This window comes from Anolis carolinensis, unplaced genomic scaffold (assembly GCF_035594765.1).
Source record: "Anolis carolinensis isolate JA03-04 unplaced genomic scaffold, rAnoCar3.1.pri scaffold_39, whole genome shotgun sequence".
Taxonomy (NCBI): domain Eukaryota; kingdom Metazoa; phylum Chordata; class Lepidosauria; order Squamata; family Dactyloidae; genus Anolis; species Anolis carolinensis.
This window is the reverse complement of record NW_026943848.1, coordinates 56,132-75,837: the sequence shown is the minus strand read 5'-3', so window position 1 is coordinate 75,837 and position 19,706 is coordinate 56,132. Positions and strand designations below refer to the sequence as shown.

The window sequence follows — 19,706 nt, the reverse complement described above, 5'->3', positions numbered from 1 at the left end:
CTCCCCAAAAAGTCTCCAAACTGGGACTTTTCCAGGGCGCGGAGAGCTCCCCAAAAGCTCCCCAAAGCCCCCTAATTTAGACCTTTGCAAGGCGCATAAAGCTCTCCAAAAGCACAAAAATAACTCCCCAAAAAGTCTCCAAACTGGGACCTTTCCAGGGCGCGCAGAGCTCCCCAAAACCTCTCCAAAAGCCCCCTAATTTAGACCTTTGCAAGGCGCACAGAGCTCTCCAAAAGCACAAAAATAACTCCCCCAAAAGCCCCCAAATGGGGACTTTTCCAGGGCGCGCAGAGCTCCCCAAAAGCTCCCCAAAGCCCCCTAATTTAGACCTTTGCAAGGCGCATAAAGCTCTCCAAAAGCACAGAAATAACTCCCCCAAAGCCCCCAACCGGGGACCTTTCCCAGGCTCTTCCCCCGACCTCTCTCGTGCTCTTTCCTCCCCTACCTGGACGCGGCAGCCCCCGTGTGCGAGGAGCCACTGGAGGCAGGGCAGGTTCCCGGTGGCGGCGGCGTCGTGGCCCGGCGTGGCCCCGTTCCTGGCGCGCCCGTTCCCGGCCAGCGCGGCCTCCTCGACCAGGAAGCGCAGGCAGGGCAGCTTCCCGGCGCGGGCGGCGTGGTGGACCGGGGAGGCGCCCAGGGGGTCCCGCGGAGGGGCCACGGGAAGAGGCGGGCCCCCCGGCATGGGCGGCAGCAGCAGCAGGGCCCTCAGCGCCTCCACGTCGCCCTGCCGCGCCGCCTGCAGCGCCCGCTCCGAGGCCATGGCCGGCCGCGCGCCTCAGAGAACGAGGAGAACGAGGCCCGAGCAGCGCATCCCTCGCTCGCTCCCTCCGAACACAGGCCACGCCCCGCCCTCGCCACGCCTGCTGTCAATCAAGGAATCAAGTGAATGCCCGGCACCTGGAGGGAGGGGACAGGGAGGGAGGAGTCACGTGGCCTCTTCTCTCGCTCTTCTCCTACTTCTTCTCTATCCTTCCCTCCTCCTTCTCTTCTTTCTCTTCTCTTTCCCTCCCTCCTTCTTCTCTTCTTTCTCTTTTTTCCTTCCCTCCTTCTCTTCTTTCTCTTCTCTATCCTTCCCTCCTTCTTCTCTTCTTTCTCTTCTCTTTCCTTCCCTCCTTCTCTTCTTTCTCTTCTCTTTCCTTCCCTCCTTCTTCTCTTCTCCTACTTCTCTATCCTTCCCTCCTTCTCTTCTTTCTCTTCTCTATCCTTCCCTCCTCCTTTTCTTTCTCTTCTCTTTCCTTCCCTCCTTCTTCTCTTCTTTCTCTTCTTTCCTTCCCTCCTTCTTCTCTTCTTTCTCTTCTCTTTCCTTCCCTCCTTCTTCTCTTCTTTCTCTTTTTTCCTTCCCTCCTTCTTCTCTTCTTTCTCTTCTCTTTCCTTCCCTCCTTCTTCTCTTCTCCTACTTCTCTATCCTTCCCTCCTTCTTCTCTTCTTTCTCTACTCTTTCCTTCCCTCCTTCTTCTCTTCTTTCTCTTCTTTCCTTCCCTCCTTCTCTTCTTTCTCTTCTCTTTCCTTCCCTCCTTCTTCTCTTCTCCTACTTCTCTATCCTTCCCTCCTTCTCTTCTTTCTCTTCTTCCCTCCTTCTTCTCTTCTTCTTTTCCTTCTTCCTTTCTCCTTTTTCTCCTGCTTCTCTTTCCTTTCTTTTCTTCTCCATCTCCTCTTTTTCTTCTTCTCTTTCTTCTCCTTCAGTTCCTCTCCCTTGATCCTTCTTTCTTCTTCTCCTCCATCTCTTTCTCCTTCTCCTTCAGTTCCTCTCTCTTTATCCTTCTCTTTCTTCTCTTCTTTCTCCTCCTTCTCCTGCTCTTCCCTCCTCCTCCTTTTTCTTCTTCTCCATCTTTCTTCCCCTCCTTCCCCTTCAACTCCTTTCTCCTTCTTTCTTCTCTTTCTACATCTTCTCCTTCCCTTCTTTCTTCCTTCTCTTCTCTTTCTTCTTTCCTTTCTCCTTCTTTTTCTCCTGCTTCTCTTTCCTTTCTTCTTCTCCATCTTCTTACTCCTCCTCCTCCTCCTTCTCCATCTCTTTCTTCACCCCCTTCCCCTTCAACTCCTTCTTTTTCCTTCTTTCTTTTCTTTCTACATCTTCTCCTTCTCTTCCCTTCTTTCCTTTTCCTCTTCTCTTCCTTCTTCCTTCCTTTTCTCCTCTTCCTTCTTCTACTTCTTCTCCTACTCTTCTTTCATTTCTTTCTCCTCCTTCTTCACTTTCTTCTCCTCCTTCATGTCTTTCTCCTACTTTCTCCTCCTCTTCCACTTTTTCTCCTCTTTTCTTCTCCTTGTTCTACTCCTCCTCCTTTTGTTTTCTTTCTCCTCCTTTATTTTTTCTTTCCTTTCTCTTATTTCTCTTTCTTCTTTCTTCTCCTCCTCCTCCTCCTTTTGTTTTCTTTCTCCTCCTTTCTTTCTTTCTTTCTTTCTTTCTCCTTCTTCTCTTCTTTCCCTTACACCAAACTGGGTTAAGTCGACAGTGTAGATGTGAGTCACCCGATATATTGAAACCAGGAGGCAAGGGCTGCCTCCATCAATAGAAATAATAATAGAAATAATAATAATAGATATAATAGAAATAATAATAAATAATAATAGAAATAATAATAATAATAGAAATAATAATAAATCATACTAGAAATAATAATAATAATAATAATAATAATAATAATAATAATAATAATAATGAATAGAAATAATACTAGAATAGAAAGCGGGTACCAAACTGGGTTAAGTCGACAGTGTAGATGTGAGTCACCCAATATATTGAAACCAGGAGGCAAGGGCTGCCTCCATCAATAGAAATAATAACAGAAATAATAATAGAAATAATAGAAATAATAGAAATAATAATAAATCATAATAGAAATAATAATAAATCATAATAGAAATAAATAAATAATAATAATAATAATAAATAGAAATAATAATAGAAAGCGGGTACCAAACTGGGTTAAGTTGACAGTGTAGATGTGAGTCACCCGATATATTGAAACCAGGAGGCAAGGGCTGCCTCCATCAATAGAAATAATAATAGAAATAATAATAGAAATAATAGATATAATAGAAATAATAATAAATAATAATAGAAATAATAATAAATCATAATAGAAATAATAATAAATCATAATAGAAATAATAATAAATAATAATAATAATAAATAGAAATAATAATAGAAAGCGGGTACCAAAGTGGGTTAAGTCGACAGTGTAGATGTGAGTCACCCGATATATTGAAACCAGGAGGCAAGGGCTGCCTCCATCAATAGAAATAATAATAGAAATAGCAATAGAAATAATAATAATAATAAACAATAACAATAGAAATAAATAATAATAATAATAATAATAATAGAAATAATAATAAATCATAAATAATAATGTTATTTATTAGGACCATGAGAGGGAGACGTAGAAACCAAGGGACCCCCAGAGGGCATCTAGACTTGCCTTCTTGGCCTCATTAAATGGGCCAAGTTGCAATTACATCCCATGCGAAACGGCCCAGAGCGATGCCCGGATCCTCAGACGTACGTGCCAGCACTTTTCCCAGGGAGCGACGTGCCCGGACCCGCCTCGGGAGACGTAGTGCCGGCGGCCGTTTCCAAGTACGACGCTCCGGCGGCAAAGAAGGCGGACAGGTTCCCGGCTACGGCAAGCCACAGGGAAGCCCCGTATTCGAAACTGGGGAAGCCGGGGATTCTCAGGGAGACCTAGGAGACAGTAAACATAGAGAGAGTTCTAGTTTCCCAAGGTCCTGACTTTTCTTATGCAGGATATCCACCTTTAACACCATTAATGTAGCTTGACATTATTATAATCCTACGGGACATCATTATAATGCGATACGGACCCTGGGAGTTATAGTTTTCCAAGGACCTGACTTTTCCTATGCAGGGAATCTGTTCCTAAAGCCACTCCCACTACAGAATGAATGTAGCTAGACATTATTATGATGCTATGGGATGCCATTATAATGCTATGGGGACCCTGGGACTTATAGTTTTCCAAGGTCCTGACTTTTCCTATGCAGTATATCCACCCTTTACGCCAACCCTACTACAGAATGAATGTAGCTTGACACTGTTATGATGCTATGGGATGCCATTATAATGCTATGGGGACCCTGGGAGTTGTAGTTTCCCAAGGTCCTGACTTTTCCTATGCAGTATATCCACCCTTTACGCCAACCCTACTACAGAATGAATGTAGCTTGACACTGTTATGATGCTATGGGATGCCATTATAATGCTATGGGGACCCTGGGAGTTGTAGTTTCCCAAGGACCCGAGCCTTGTACCATTAATTCAACTTTTGCATCATTTTAATGTTATGGGACACTATTATAATGCTATGGGATCCTGGGAGTTGTAGTTTCCCAAGGACCCGAGCCTTGTACCATTAATTCAACTTTTGCATCATTTTAATGTTATGGGACACTATTATAATGCTATGGGATCCTGGGAGTTGTAGTTTCCCAAGGACCCGAGCCTTGTACCATTAATTCAACTTTTGCATCATTTTAATGTTATGGGACACTATTATAATGCTATGGGGACCCTGGGAGTTGTAGTTTCCCAAGGACCCGAGCCTTGTACCATTAATTCAACTTTTGCATCATTTTAATGTTATGGGACACTATTATAATGCTATGGGATCCTGGGAGTTGTAGTTTCCCAAGGTCCTATGCTTTGTTATGCAGGAAATCTGCCCTTGAAGCCACCTCACTGTAGAATGGGGTAGAATTTTGCATCATTTTGATGCTATGGGACACTATTATAAAGGTATGGGATCCTGGGAGTTATAGTTTCCCAAGGTCCTATGCTTTGTTATGCAGGAAATCCGCCCTTGAAGCCTCTCTACTGTAGAATGGATGCAATTTTGCATCATTTTGATGCTATGGGACACTAATATAATGCTATGGGATCCTGGGAGTTGTAGTTTGTGGGCTGGCATTGTATGAACACATACCTCATACTGATGCTGGGCGAAGACGTAAATGCCGTATCGGGTGACTCCGACGCAGGACGAAAGCCCTGAAAGGAAAAAGCAGGATTCCCTCTTTCTCCGGTTTCAGGAAGCAAGTTGGAAAAATTCAGAAAGAAAAGGCCATGGTTGGGGGAATAATAATATATTAATATTAATAATAATAATAATAATAATAATAATAATAATAATATAATAATAATAATAATTTATTATTATTATTATTATTATTATTATTATTATTAGTCCAAGTTTGGAAACTATGAATCCCGCTAAAAGCTTAGCTGGAAAAAGAGAATATTGTATTATTATTATTAATATTATTATTATTAATATAATATATTATATTATTATTATTATTATTAGTCCAAGTTTGGAAACTATGAATCCTGCTAAAAGCTTAGCTGGGAAAAGAGAATATTGTATTATTATTATTATTATTATTATTAGTCTAAGTTTGGAAACTATGAATCCCGCTAAAATATTATTATAATATATTATATTATTATTATTATTATTATTAGTCCAAGTTTGGAAACTATGAATCCCGCTAAAAGCTTAGCTGGGAAAAGAGAATATTATATTATTATTATTATTATTAGTCCAAGTTTGGGAACTATGAATCCCACTGAAGGAGCTTAGCTGGGAAAAGAGAACACTGTTGTTGTTGTATTATTATTATTATTATTATTATTATTATTATTATTATTATTCTAAGTTTGGGAACTATGAATCCCACTAAAAGCTTAGCTGGGAAAAGAGAATATTGTTGTATTATTATTATTATTATTATTATTATTATTATTCCAAGTTAATTCCAATTATTATTATTATTATTATTATTATTATTATTATTATTATTATTATTATTATTATTATTAGTCCAAGTTTGGGAACTATGAATCCCACTGAAGGAGCTTAGCTGGGAAAAGAGAACACTGTTGTTGTTGTATTATTATATGTATTATTATTATTATTATTCCAAGTTTGGGAACTATGAATCCCACTAAAAGCTTAGCTGGGAAAAGAGAATATTGTTGCTGTTGTATTATTATATGTATTATTATTTTATAGTAGTAGTAGTAGTAGTAGTTGTTGTTATTATTATTTACCTGCCACGAGGGAGAAGCCCACGGAGGAGAGAAGCCAGTGCCGCTTTGCGATGCCAGCCGATAAACACTGGAAGTATTGGCACCCGCACAGGAGGCACAGCAAAGCTGCTGCGGCAGCGATGGCCGATACGATGGCCGCGATCCGGGTGACCAGGATGGCTTCTGCGAAAGGAGGAATGGGATTACGGGTCAGACTAGATGGCCTCGGGGGTCCCTTTCAGCTCTTTCTAGGGCATCTTTGGGGTCCCATTCATCTATATGGTATCTTTATACGGCAATGAGATCCGGGGTTGGACTAGATGGCCTTTGGGGGGTCCTCTTCAGCTCTTTCTAGGGCATCTCTGGGCCAATCCGGATCCTGTGCCTCTAGATGGTGGGATCGATTCCCAGGCAGACATTGGATCTCTTCCGGCCACTTTGGGTTGGGTTTCTTTCCACCAAAGGGATCCTATTCTGGATTTTTTCCTTTGGAAGGAAGACCGGCTCTCCACCTCCTGGGCAAAAGCCTGCACTGCAAGGACCTGCACTTATTATTATTATTATTTACACAAAGCAAACAAGATAGATATGCTGGATTTCGTATCACAAAATCACAAGTCGAACACTTCCCAAGTGTCTAGGACTGTGTGATGTATTATTATTATTATTATTATTATTATTATTATTATTTTATTATGACACAGCAAACGAGATCTATATGCTGGATTTCGTTTCACAAAATCACAAGTCGAACACTTCCCAAGTGTCTAGGACTGTGTGATGTATTGTTATTATTATTATTATTATTATTATTATTATTATTATTATTATTGTTGTTGTTATTATTATTATTATTATTATTATTATTATTTTATTATGACACAGCAAACGAGATCTATATGCTGGATTTCGTTTCACAAAATCACAAGTCGAACACTTCCCAAGTGTCTAGGACTGTGTGATGTATTATTATTATTATTATTATTATTATTATTATTATTATTATTATTTTATTATGACACAGCAAACGAGATCTATATGCTGGATTTCGTTTCACAAAATCACAAGTCGGACACTTCCCAAGTGTCTAAGACTGGGTGATCTATTATTATTATTATTATTATTATTATTATTATTATTATTATTATTATTATTATTTTATGACACAGCAAACAAGATAGATATGCTGGATTTCGTATCACAAAATCACAAGTCAAACACTTTCCAAGTGTCTAGGACTGTGTGATGTATTATTATTATTATTATTATTATTATTATTATTATTATTTTATTATGACACAGCAAACGAGATCTATATGCTGGATTTCGTTTCACAAAATCACAAGTCGGACACTTCCCAAGTGTCTAAGACTGGGTGATCTATTATTATTATTATTATTATTATTATTATTATTATTATTATTATTTTATGACACAGCAAACAAGATAGATATGCTGGATTTCGTATCACAAAATCACAAGTCAAACACTTTCCAAGTGTCTAGGACTGTGTGATGTATTATTATTATTATTATTATTATTATTATTATTATTATTATTATTATTTTATTATGACACAGCAAACGAGATCTATATGCTGGATTTCGTTTCACAAAATCACAAGTTGGACACTTCCCAAGTGTCTAGAACTGTGTGATGTATTATTATTATTATTATTATTATTATTATTATTATTATTATTATTATTATTTTATTATGACACAGCAAACGAGATCTATATGCTGGATTTCGTTTCACAAAATCACAAGTCGAACACTTCCCAAGTGTCTAGGACTGTGTGATGTATTATTATTATTATTATTATTATTATTATTATTATTGTTGTTGTTGTTGTTATTATTATTATTATTATTATTATTATTATTTTATTATGACACAGCAAACGAGATCTATATGCTGGATTTCGTTTCACAAAATCACAAGTCGAACACTTCCCAAGGGTCTAGGACTGTGTGATGTATTATTATTATTATTATTATTATTATTATTATTATTATTATTATACTTACCTGGCTGAGGGTTCAGGTAGGATCCGAAGACATCGCAGGTCCAGATCTTGACGAACTTGTCCCAGACGCATTCGCCCCAAAGGCCCCGGCAGCGCAAGGACAGGACCACCGAGCCCTTGCTGTTCACCTGCGGGAGAGACAATTGAACTGGGCTTACTGGTTGAACTGGGAATGGTCAAGAGGGGTCCCAAAAGGACCCTTTCCCCATGACATAGTATCATGATGGTCGAGCCACAAAGAGAGGCAGGTAATAAATGTGTTATTATTATTATTTTATTGTATGACACAGCAAACAAGATTATTATTATTATTATTATTATTATTATTATTATTATTATTCAAAGGGACCCAAAGCGGTCAACAATATATTATTATTATTATTATTATTATTATTATTATTATTATTATTATTCAAAGGGACCGAAAGTGGTCAGCAATATATTATTATTATTATTATTATTATTATTATTATTATTATTATTATTATTATTCGAAGGGACCCAAAGTGGTCAACAATATATTATTATTATTATTATTTGAAAAGACCCAAAGGGGTCAACAATATATTATTATTATTATTATTATTATTATTATTATTATTATTATTATTATTATTGTTATTTGAAGGGACCCAAAGCCGTCAACAATTTTTATTATTATTATTATTATTATTATTATTATTATTATTATTATTATTATTATTATTCGAAGGGACCCAAAGTGGTCAACAATATATTATTATTATTCAACGGGACCCAAAGCGGTCAACAATATATTATTATTATTATTATTATTATTATTATTATTATTATTATTATTATTCGAAGGGACCCAAAGTGGTCAACAATATATTATTATTATTATTATTCAAAGGGACCCAAAGCAGTCAACAATATATATTTTTTTTATTATTATTATTATTATTATTATTATTATTATTATTATTATTATTATTATTATTATTATTTGAAGGGACCCAAAGCGGTCAACAATATATTATTATTATTATTATTATTATTATTATTATTATTATTATTATTATTATTATCCGAAGGGACCCAAAGTGGTCAACAATATATTATTATTATTATTATTATTATTATTATTATTATTATTATTCAAAGGGACCCAAAGTGGTCAACAAAATTTCATTATTATTATTATTATTATTATTATTATTATTATTATCCGAAGGGACCCAAAGCGGTCAGTATTAAAAACTCACCCTATGCACACATTCAAGTAAATAAAATAGAATTAAATCATGACAAAGGGATGATTTTTAGTATGTTGGGGACTACAAATCCCATGCAACCCAATGGGGGGATTGTGGGAGGTGTAGTCCCAAATTGGGGTGGGGGTGATAGGGGTCTTTACCTGCCAGCAGTCCATCCAAAGGGCTCCGATGAGGCTTAATAGGGAGAAAAATCCCCCCAAAAGACAGGCCAGGGTCCCATAGAGGCCCATGGCGGAGCGGAAAGAAAGAAAGAAAGAAAGAACGAGAAAAGAAAGGAAAAGAAAGAAATGCCCTTTCAATGCAATGCTCGGAAGGCAGGACTCTTGCAAGGAAAGGTCAACAGGGATTAAAGCGGGGAACGAAAAGAAGGAATTCAAATTGCACCATTTATTCTCATGGGGAAATAATAATAATAATAATAATAATAATAATAATAATAATAATCTAATAATAATAGCAATAATAGTATTCCAATAATAATAATTTCCCCAAAGGATTCTTCATAGTGTCTGTCTTTAGAAACAATATTTACTATTGATATTTAATTAATTAATAATAAACATGAAAACATATTTATTATCTCAGAAATAATATTATTTTTAATAATAATAATAATAATAATAATATTCTAAGCCTTCTCTTCTCCAAGCTCAACATACCAAGCTCCCTACTGGGATTCATAGTTTCCAAAATTATGTCCCATTATTATAGGGTTGCGGTGAGTCATCCGGGCCGTGTGGCCGTGCTCCGGAAGCACTCTCTCCTGACGTTTCTCACACATTTATGGCAGGCATCCTCAAGTGGGGTTTATATATATATATATATATATATATATATATATATATATATATCTTTTTCAATGATGGGTTGCTGTGAGTTTTTTCCAGGCTGCCTGGCCGTGTCCCAGAAGCATTCTCTCCTGACGTTTCTTCCACATCTGTGGCAGGCATCCTCTGAGGTTTTGAGGTCTGTTGGAAACTAGGTAAGTGTGGGTTATATATATATATATATATATATATACACACATATATACATACAAATGTGGAATGGTGTCCAGGGTGCAAGTGTGTAATTGGCCACCCTGATTAGCCTTGAATGGCCTTGCAGCTTCAAAGCCTGGCTGCTTCCTCTAAGACGACGACAGTAAATAAAGAGCAACACCAAGAAAACAGAAGAATTCCAGGCAGGAAGCAATCAGGGCCAGCTAACACCTCCTAACAAAGGATTCCCACATGCAGGAAGAAAGCAGCCAGGCTTTGAAGCTGCAAGGCCATTCAATGCTCATCAAGGTGACCAATGACAACATTCACGCTTGTCTCAAAAGGAGAGAGAGGGTTAAAAAAAAAAGAGTGGGCGTGTACTAACTCTTAAAGGGGGCGTGGCCAAGGAAAGGTATAAGACGGCCAGGTAAGCCAGGTGAGAGGATTTATTCCCAGCCATGTCTCCATTGAGTAGGGAGTCTCCGCTTCCGGCGGAAGCCACTCAGATCAGGAAGGTGAGTGAACGCGTGTGCCGCGGGTTCGAATCCCACCTGTGCCTGAATTTAAAAAGAATAAAAAAAAATTAATTATTTAAAATTAATTAAAATTATTTTTTAATTAATTGAATTAATTTTAAGAATTTTTAAAAATTAAAATTCAATTAAATATATATTTTTTAAAAAAAGTAATTTAAAATAAATTAAAAGTATTTTTTAATTATTTGAATCCATTTTAAGAATTTTTAAAAATTAAGTTTAAAAATCAATTACTTAATTTTTTAGAAATTAAAATTCAATTAAATATTTTTAAGTAATTCTTTTTTTTTGGAAAATTAATTTAAAATATTATTCTTTCCCGCAGAGCCTGAAGCCGCTGATGGAGAAAAGGCGCCGGGCCCGGATCAATGAAAGCCTCAACCAGCTCAAGGGACTCATCCTGCCTTTGGTGGGGAAAGACGTAAGTTATCATTGTTGCCATAGTTATAATAGTTGCAAATGATGTAATAGTTGCAGTAGTTTATATAGTTGCAATAGTTATAATAGTTATAATAGGTGCAATATTTGCAATAGCTATAATAGTTGCAATTGATGCAATAGTTGCAATAGTTGATATAGTTGCATTAGTTATAATACTTTTATATAATAAAATAGTTATAATACTTTTATATAATACAATATTTGCAATAGTTATAATAGTTGCAATAATTATAATAGTTGCAATTGATGCAATAGTTGCAGTAGTTGATATAGTTGCAATAGTTATAATAGTTGCAATATTTGCAATAGTTATAATGGTTGCAATAGTTATAATAGTTGCAATAGTTATAATAGTTGCAATAGTTATAATAGTTGCAATTGATGCAATAGTTGCAGTAGTTCATATAGTTGCAATAAGTTATAATAGTTGCAATAGTTGCAATAGTTATAATAGTTGCAATAGTTATAATAGTTGCAATTGATGCAATAGTTGCAGTAGTTGATATAGTTGCAATAGTTACAATAGTTGCAATAGTTATAATAGGTACAATAATTATAATAGTTGCAATCGATGCAATAGTTATAATAGTTACAATAATTATAATAGTTGCAATTGATGCAATAGCTGCAGTAGTTGATATAGTTGCAATAGTTATAATAGTTGCAATAGTTATAATAGTTGCAATAGTTATAATAGTTATAATAGTTGCAATAGTTATAATAGTTACAATAATTATAATAGTTGCAATTGATGCAATAGCTGCAGTAGTTGATATAGTTGCAATAGTTATAATAGTGGCAATAGTTGCAATAGTTATAATAGTTGCAATAGTTATAATAGTTACAATAATTATAATAGTTGATATTGATGCAATAGCTGCAGTAGTTGATATAGTTGCAGTAGTTATAATAGTTGCAATAGTTGCAATAGTTATAATAGTTATAATAGTTGCAATAGTTATAATAGTTGCAATAGTTGCAATAGTTATAATAGTTGCAATAGTTGCAATAGTTATAATAGTTGCAATAGTTGCAATAGTTATAATAGTTGCAATCGTTGCAATAGTTATAATAGTTGCAATCGTTATAATAGTTACAATAATTATAATAATTGCAATCGCAATAGTTATAATAGTTACAATAATTATAATAGTTGCAATTGATGCAATAGCTGCAGTAGTTGATATAGTTGCAATAGTTATAATAGTTGCAATAGTTGATATAGTTGCAATTGATGCAATAGGGAAATAGTTGCAATCGATATAATTGATATAATTGATATCGTTGCAAATAATAGTTTCAGTAATAGTAACAGCAGTAATAACAATGGCAATCGTAGCGGTAATAATAGTGCAATAATGGCTGCAATTGCAAGAATAATTGCAATACTAGTGGTAATAAGGATTGTGATAGCCACCATCATTGCAATCGTAACAATAATAGTAACAGGAGTCATAACAGTTGCAATGATAGTAACAATAATTACAATAATAGTAACAGCAACAGTAGCAATAATTGCAACAGTAGTAATCATTGCAATAGCAACAGTAGTAGTTACAATAGTAATAACAGTAATTATAATAGTAGCAACAGCAATAGTAGCAATGGTTGCAACCTATGCTGGAAGGTGTAGCCTTTGATTAGTATATTGAGTGGGGCATCAATAGTAATAATAAATATTTATTTATTTGTTTATTTAATTTATATACTGCTCTTCTCCCCCAGAGGGAGAATAGCAATGTATTATTATTATTATTATTATTATTATTATTATTATTAATATTAATATTTATTGGGATTCTGGGTGTGATAACCTTGGGTGCCTCTGCTGCAGGGCTCCCGCTTTTCCAAGCTGGAGAAGGCCGACATCCTAGAAATGACCGTCCAGTTCCTGCAAGACCTTCCGGCCCCTTCTCCGGCCTCCGGTGAGTGACCACACGCAGGCTGTCTACACTATGGAATTAATCCAGTTTGATACCCTTGGCTCCATGCATGGTGTATGGTGATATATGATGTGCTATATGATATGATATTATGCTATCAACGGTATATTATATGCTATTATATACGGTATATGGTATATCATTCTATATTATATATGATATATTACGCTATTACGGTATATATATTACGCTATTATGGGATATGATATATTATTATTGTATTATGGCATATATTATGCTGTTATGATATGCTATTACACTATTATGGTATATTGCATCATGCTATTATGGTATATGATATGATATTATGCTATTATGATATATATGATATATTATGCTATTATATATTATGGAATATTATATCATATATGATATATGCTATTGCAGTATATATGATGTATATTACGCTATTATGATATATACCCTATTACACTATTATGATACACAATATGCTATTATGGTATACGATACTCTCTTATGGTATTATGGCATATGATATATTACTCTTATTATGATATATGATATCCTATTATGCTATACAATACCCTATTATATACTGTATATGGTATTATGATATATACTGCGCTCTTATGGTATTATGGCAGATGATATATTATGCTGTTATGATATGCTATTATGGTATATATGATATATTTTGCTATTATGGTATGCGATGTACTATTGCATTATTACGGTATATCATATATCATGCTATTATGGTATAAGATATGTCATTACAATATTATGGTATATAGATATATTAAGCTATTGTGGTATATTATATGTTATTATGCTATATAATAATAATAATAATAATAATAATAATAATAATAATAATAATTTCATATATATAATATATATTGTACGTGATGCTATTATGGTATATATGCTATATTAGTATGGTATAGGATATGCTATTGATATATACCATAGTAACGTAATATAGCATATATACCATAACGGCATATGGCATAAGATATATTACGCTGTTATGATATGCTATTGCGCTATTTTGGTATATCATATCTATATTATGGTATATGATATATTCCACTATTCTGGTATATAATATGATATTATGCTATTCATGGTATACAATATGTCATTACAATATTATGGTGTATATATATTATGCTATTGTGGTATATTATATGTTATGCTATTTCATATATGATATATGACGCTAGTATGGTATATATGCTATATTACATTAGTATGGTATAGGAATAGATACCATAGTAACGTAATATAGCATATATACCATAACGGCATAGGGCATAGGATATATTACGCTGTTATGATATGCTATTGCACTATTTTGGTATCTATATTATGGTATACGATATGATATAACGCTATTAATGGTATATGATATGCTGTTCTGGTATATCATATATCATGCTATTATGGTATACGATATGATGCTACACTCTTAATGGTATATTATATGCTATTATAGATTAAACTATTATGATATATTGTATACTAGCTGTGCCCGGCCACGCGTTGCTGTGGCAAAGTGGTGGTGGTATTGGTTAAAAGTTGTTGTGGAATTTTTATTTGACGTTATTTGTATTTTTTTTAATTAATTTTATTGTAACTTATCTTTTTTATTTATTATATTTTATTATTTTGTGGTATTATTTTTAGTTATTTTGTTAATAGTATTTTATTGTATTAATTTTTTTAGTGTTTTTAATTATTTTTATTGTATTATTTGTATTTATTTTATTTTTTATTCTTTTATTAACACTGGGCTGAGTGGGTTGCTAGGAGACCAAGTGGGCGGAGCTTAGCCTTCTAACTGGCAGCAATTGGATAAAAACTATTATTCCTCTCCCTGTGATTGGGACTTTATTTTTCTTTTCTTTTTGTTGTATCAACCTAGAGCCGTGAATGATGGGTTGTGTTGTCAAATTTTGAGGTTGGGGGGCCTGTAGTTTTGTTGTTTTGTGGGTCGCCGTGATGCCATCACTCTTTTATATATATAGATATGACTCTAGTATGGTATATATGCTATATTACATTAGTATGGTATAGGAATAGATACCATAGTAACGTAATATAGCATATATACCATAACGGCATATGGCATAGGATATATTACGCTGTTATGATATGCTATTGCACTATTTTGGTATCTATATTATGGTATACGATATGATATAACGCTATTAATGGTATATGATATGCTGTTCTGGTATATCATATATCATGCTATTATGGTATACGATATGATGCTACACTCTTAATGGTATATTATATGCTATTATAGATTAAACTATTATGATATATTGTATATCATGCTATTATGGTATATGATATGACACTATATATGATATATTATGTGTTTTCGTGACCTGCAGACGGGACCAATAATGACGTGGCCTTCCAGTTGGGTTTCCACGCGTGTCTCTCCCGTGTCTCACGCTTACTCCCCGAATGCGCCTGCCGTGGGGTCTTGGCAAACCTCCAGGACCGGACCGGACCCCCGCCGTTGCCCACGGCCCACCCGCCGGTGCCTTTGTGGAGGCCTTGGTAGCGCCTACAAAGAGCAAAGAGACTCAAACTGAACGGCCATCTGTCGGGAGGGATCGGGTGGTGCTCAGGGTTGGACTGGATGACCTCTTGGGCCCCCTCCCGTGCAACGGCTTTTATCTTTTGCACATCTCTGGCTGACGTCCGGACGGCACTTTAACCCTGTATATATATACATATATATTATATGGTTTTGCAATAAAAGAAAAACGGAGATTAGGCATGTGCATGTTTTCGTTCTTTCTGACTGTCTCGTGGCTTTCAACCCTATTTCTCGGTCTCACAACAGGCTCTGCCAAGGTTTCGTCCTGCAAGCAATCGCGCCCAGTTTTCCTTGCAAATTATATAAACGTTTCGGTTTCTCTTACCCTTTGGGCATCCAAACGCAAACCAGACGTGTGTCACTGCCAGATCTCAGATCGAGCTCGATTTGCGGTCTATGTTTTCCAGGGCCGTCGGAGCTATTTGGGAAGAAAGAGCAAAATATTGACATCTCAGTGCAAAATGTAACAATGCATGGCCTTTAAGGTATTAAAACCCATTTGCTAGATAATAATATATATTATAACTATATAATGCAACATATATATGATATATAGACAATAAAATATTATTATAATATAATAATGCTATAAAATAATAATAATATATCCTTTTAAGGCACCTGTTGAGTGCATTGCCTTTAACATATTAAAGCCCATTTGCTATATATAATAATAGTAATAGTCATTATATATACAATAAAATATTATTATAATATAATAATGCTATAAAATAATAATAATATATCCTTTTAAGGCACCTGTTGAGTGCATTGCCTTTAACATATTAAAGCCCATTTGCTATATATAATAATAGTAATAGTCATTATATATACAATAAAATATTATTATAATATAATAATGCTATAAAATAATAATAATATATCCTTTTAAGGCACCTGTTGAGTGCATTGCCTTTAACATATTAAAGCCCATTTGCTATATATAATAATAGTAATAGTCATTATATATACAATAAAATATTATTTTAATATAATAATGCTATAAAATAATAATAATATATCCTTTTAAGGCACCTGTTGAGTGCATTGCCTTTAACATATTAAAGCCCATTTGCTATATATAATAATAGTAATAGTCATTATATATACAATAAAATATTATTATAATATAATAATGCTATAAAATAATAATAATATATCCTTTTAAGGCACCTGTTGAGTGCATTGCCTTTAACATATTAAAGCCCATTTGCTATATATAATAATAGTAATAGTCATTATATATACAATAAAATATTATTTTAATATAATAATGCTATAAAATAATAATAATATATCCTTTTAAGGCACCTGTTGAGTGCATTGCCTTTAACATATTAAAGCCCATTTGCTATATATAATAATAGTAATAGTCATTATATATACAATAAAATATTATTTTAATATAATAATGCTATAAAATAATAATAATATATCCTTTTAAGGCACCTGTTGAGTGCATTGCCTTTAACATATTAAAGCCCATTTGCTATATATAATAATAGTAATAGTCATTATAATATAATATAAAATACAATATATAATAATATATAATAAATCATTTCAAGTCACCTGTTGAATACATTGCCTTTAAAGTATGAAAACCCATTTGCTATATAATAATAATAATAATAATAATAATAATAATAATAATAATAAAATGTTGAATGCATTGCCTTTAAGGTATTCAAACCCATTTGCTATATAATAATAATAAAAATGTTGAATGCATTACCTTTAAGGTATTCAAACCCATTTGCTATATAATAATAATAATAATAATAATAATAATAATAATAAAAATGTTGAATGCATTGCCTTTAAGGTATTCAAACCATTTGCTATATTATTATTATTATTATTATTATTATTATTATTATTATTATTATTATTATATAGCAAATAGTTTGAATACCTTGAAGGCAATGCATTCAACATTTTTATAATAATAATAATAATAATAATAATAATAATAATAATAAATGTTGAATGCATTGCCTTTAAGGTATTCAAACCCATTTGCTATATAATAATAATAATAATAATAATAATAATAATAATAACAAATAAAATGTTGAATGCATTGCCTTTAAGGTATTCAAACCCATTTGCTATATAATAATAATAATAATAATAATAATAATAATAATAATAATAATAATAATAGTGTTGAATGCATTGCATTTGCTATATATTATTATATATTATATAGCATATTATATAATAATAATATATATTATTATATATTATTATTATTAAAATAATAATATAATATAATATATAATATACAATAATAATAGTAGTAATAATAATATATTCCTTTAAGTCACCTGTTGAACGCATTGCCTTTAAAGTATTAAAACCCATTTGATACATAATCATAATAATAATAATTGTTATATATATATATATATATATATATATATATATATATATATATACAGTAGAGTCTCACTTATCCAACATAAACGGGCTGGCAGAATGTTGGATAAGCGAATATGTTGGATAATAAGGAGGGATTAAGGAAAAGCCTATTAAACATCAAATTAGGTTATGATTTTACAAATTAAGCACCAAAACATCATGTTATACAACAAATTTGACAGAAAAAGTAGTTCAATACGCAGTAATGCTATGTAGTAATTACTGTATTTACAAATTTAGCACCAAAATATCACGATGTATTGAAAACATTGACTACAAAAATGCGTTGGATAATCCAGAACGTTGGATAAGCGAGTGTTGGATAAGTGAGACTCTACTGTATATATATATATATATATATTGTAATATGATACTAATAATATCCTTTCAAGTCACCTATGGGGTTTTAATTAAGGACGGCTTCCGGTTTTGCTAAGCTTGACATGGAGCCTGGTATCTGTCGATGGTCTCCCATCCAAATCCCAACCGGGGCCGACCCTGCTTAGCATTCAAAACGCAAAGTTTTTGCAGTTGAATCCACTTTTCCCGTGTTTGTGATAATGGAACCAACTCATAACCCAGGAACGAGACTTGTGGTGTGATTTTGTGCAAATCAGACAATACCTGTCGGAGCCTGTAGGCGACCCATTGGTGACTCTACCTTTACCTGTCGCCCGAAACTCACCTGAAGGAAGAAGGGAGCCTTTGCTGAGGCTGCATTTTGGAGTTTCTCAGCCAAACCCAGCAGATGCATCTCTGTCTCATCTTTCTTTTCTTAATAGTTCTTCTCAGCTTCTTCTATAGAACAAAATGGAAGAGGGAAGGGGCCCCTTAAAGGCCATCTAGTCTGACCCTGGCAGCATGCCACTTGGGTTTCATGCCATTTTGGGGACCCCACATTGCCAGAATTGTAGACATCATCATCATCATCATCAATATGATCATTATCAACATTGATATTATTATTATATCATCATCAATATAATCATATGTGTTATTATATCATCATCATCATCATCATCAATATGATCATTATCAACATTGATATTATTATTATATCATCATCAATATAATCATTTGTGTTATTATATCATCATCATCATCATCAATATGATCATTATCAACATTGATATTATTATTATATCATCATCAATATAATCATATGTATTATTATATCATCATCAATATAATCATTATACGTATTATTACTATATCATCATCAATATCATTATATGTATTATTATATCATCATCAATATAATCACATGTATCATCATTATCATCATAATCGTATGTATTATTATATCATCATCAATATAATCATTATACGTATTATTACTATATCATCATCAATATCATTATATGTATTATTATATCATCAATATAATCATTATATGTATTATTATTATATCATCAGCAATATATTCATTATATGTATTATTATTATATCATACTCAATATAATCATTATATGTATTATTATTATTAT

At 33.3% G+C, this 19,706-nt stretch overlaps 3 protein-coding genes across 3 annotated transcripts in view; 1 reads left to right on the top strand and 2 right to left on the bottom strand.

Annotated features, from left to right (window-relative positions):
• Positions 1–1,563, bottom strand: part of espn (espin) — a gene marked incomplete in the record, with an annotated part of 80,034 nt that extends 78,471 nt beyond the window's left edge. Inside the window, 1 exon segment of the mRNA XM_062966894.1 lies at positions 446–1,563. Coding sequence (XP_062822964.1) covers positions 446–760 — 315 coding nt within the window.
• A 1,771-nt stretch (positions 1,564–3,334) lies between these two features.
• On the bottom strand, positions 3,335–10,648 carry LOC134294955 (claudin-16-like). Its single transcript, XM_062966895.1, has 5 exons — positions 9,455–10,648; positions 8,078–8,204; positions 6,069–6,230; positions 4,942–5,006; positions 3,335–3,683 (listed from the first exon to the last, which is right to left on the bottom strand). The coding sequence occupies exons 1-5, from the start codon at positions 9,542–9,544 to the stop codon at positions 3,495–3,497; spliced, it is 633 nt and encodes a 210-aa protein (XP_062822965.1). The 5' UTR covers positions 9,545–10,648; the 3' UTR covers positions 3,335–3,494.
• A 62-nt stretch (positions 10,649–10,710) lies between these two features.
• On the top strand, positions 10,711–15,971 carry LOC134294957 (transcription factor HES-2-like). The gene is made up of 4 exons (XM_062966898.1): positions 10,711–10,809; positions 11,156–11,251; positions 13,106–13,196; positions 15,581–15,971. The coding sequence occupies exons 1-4, from the start codon at positions 10,753–10,755 to the stop codon at positions 15,754–15,756; spliced, it is 420 nt and encodes a 139-aa protein (XP_062822968.1). The 5' UTR covers positions 10,711–10,752; the 3' UTR covers positions 15,757–15,971.
• The last annotated feature ends 3,735 nt before the right edge of the window (positions 15,972–19,706 follow it).

Coding starts and splice junctions, on each gene's coding strand:
- LOC134294955 (XM_062966895.1), bottom strand. CDS start 9,544: ATGGGCCTCTATGGGACCCTGGCCTGTCTTTTGGGGGGATTTTTCTCC. Junction 8,205..9,454: donor TTTGGATGGACTGCTGGCAG/GTAAAGACCCCT, acceptor TCTCTCCCGCAG/GTGAACAGCAAGGGCTCGGT. Junction 3,684..4,941: donor TCGCCCAGCATCAGTATGAG/GTATGTGTTCAT, acceptor ACTGTCTCCTAG/GTCTCCCTGAGAATCCCCGG.
- LOC134294957 (XM_062966898.1), top strand. CDS start 10,753: ATGTCTCCATTGAGTAGGGAGTCTCCGCTTCCGGCGGAAGCCACTCAG. Junction 11,252..13,105: donor TGCCTTTGGTGGGGAAAGAC/GTAAGTTATCAT, acceptor CCTCTGCTGCAG/GGCTCCCGCTTTTCCAAGCT. Junction 13,197..15,580: donor GGCCCCTTCTCCGGCCTCCG/GTGAGTGACCAC, acceptor CGTGACCTGCAG/ACGGGACCAATAATGACGTG.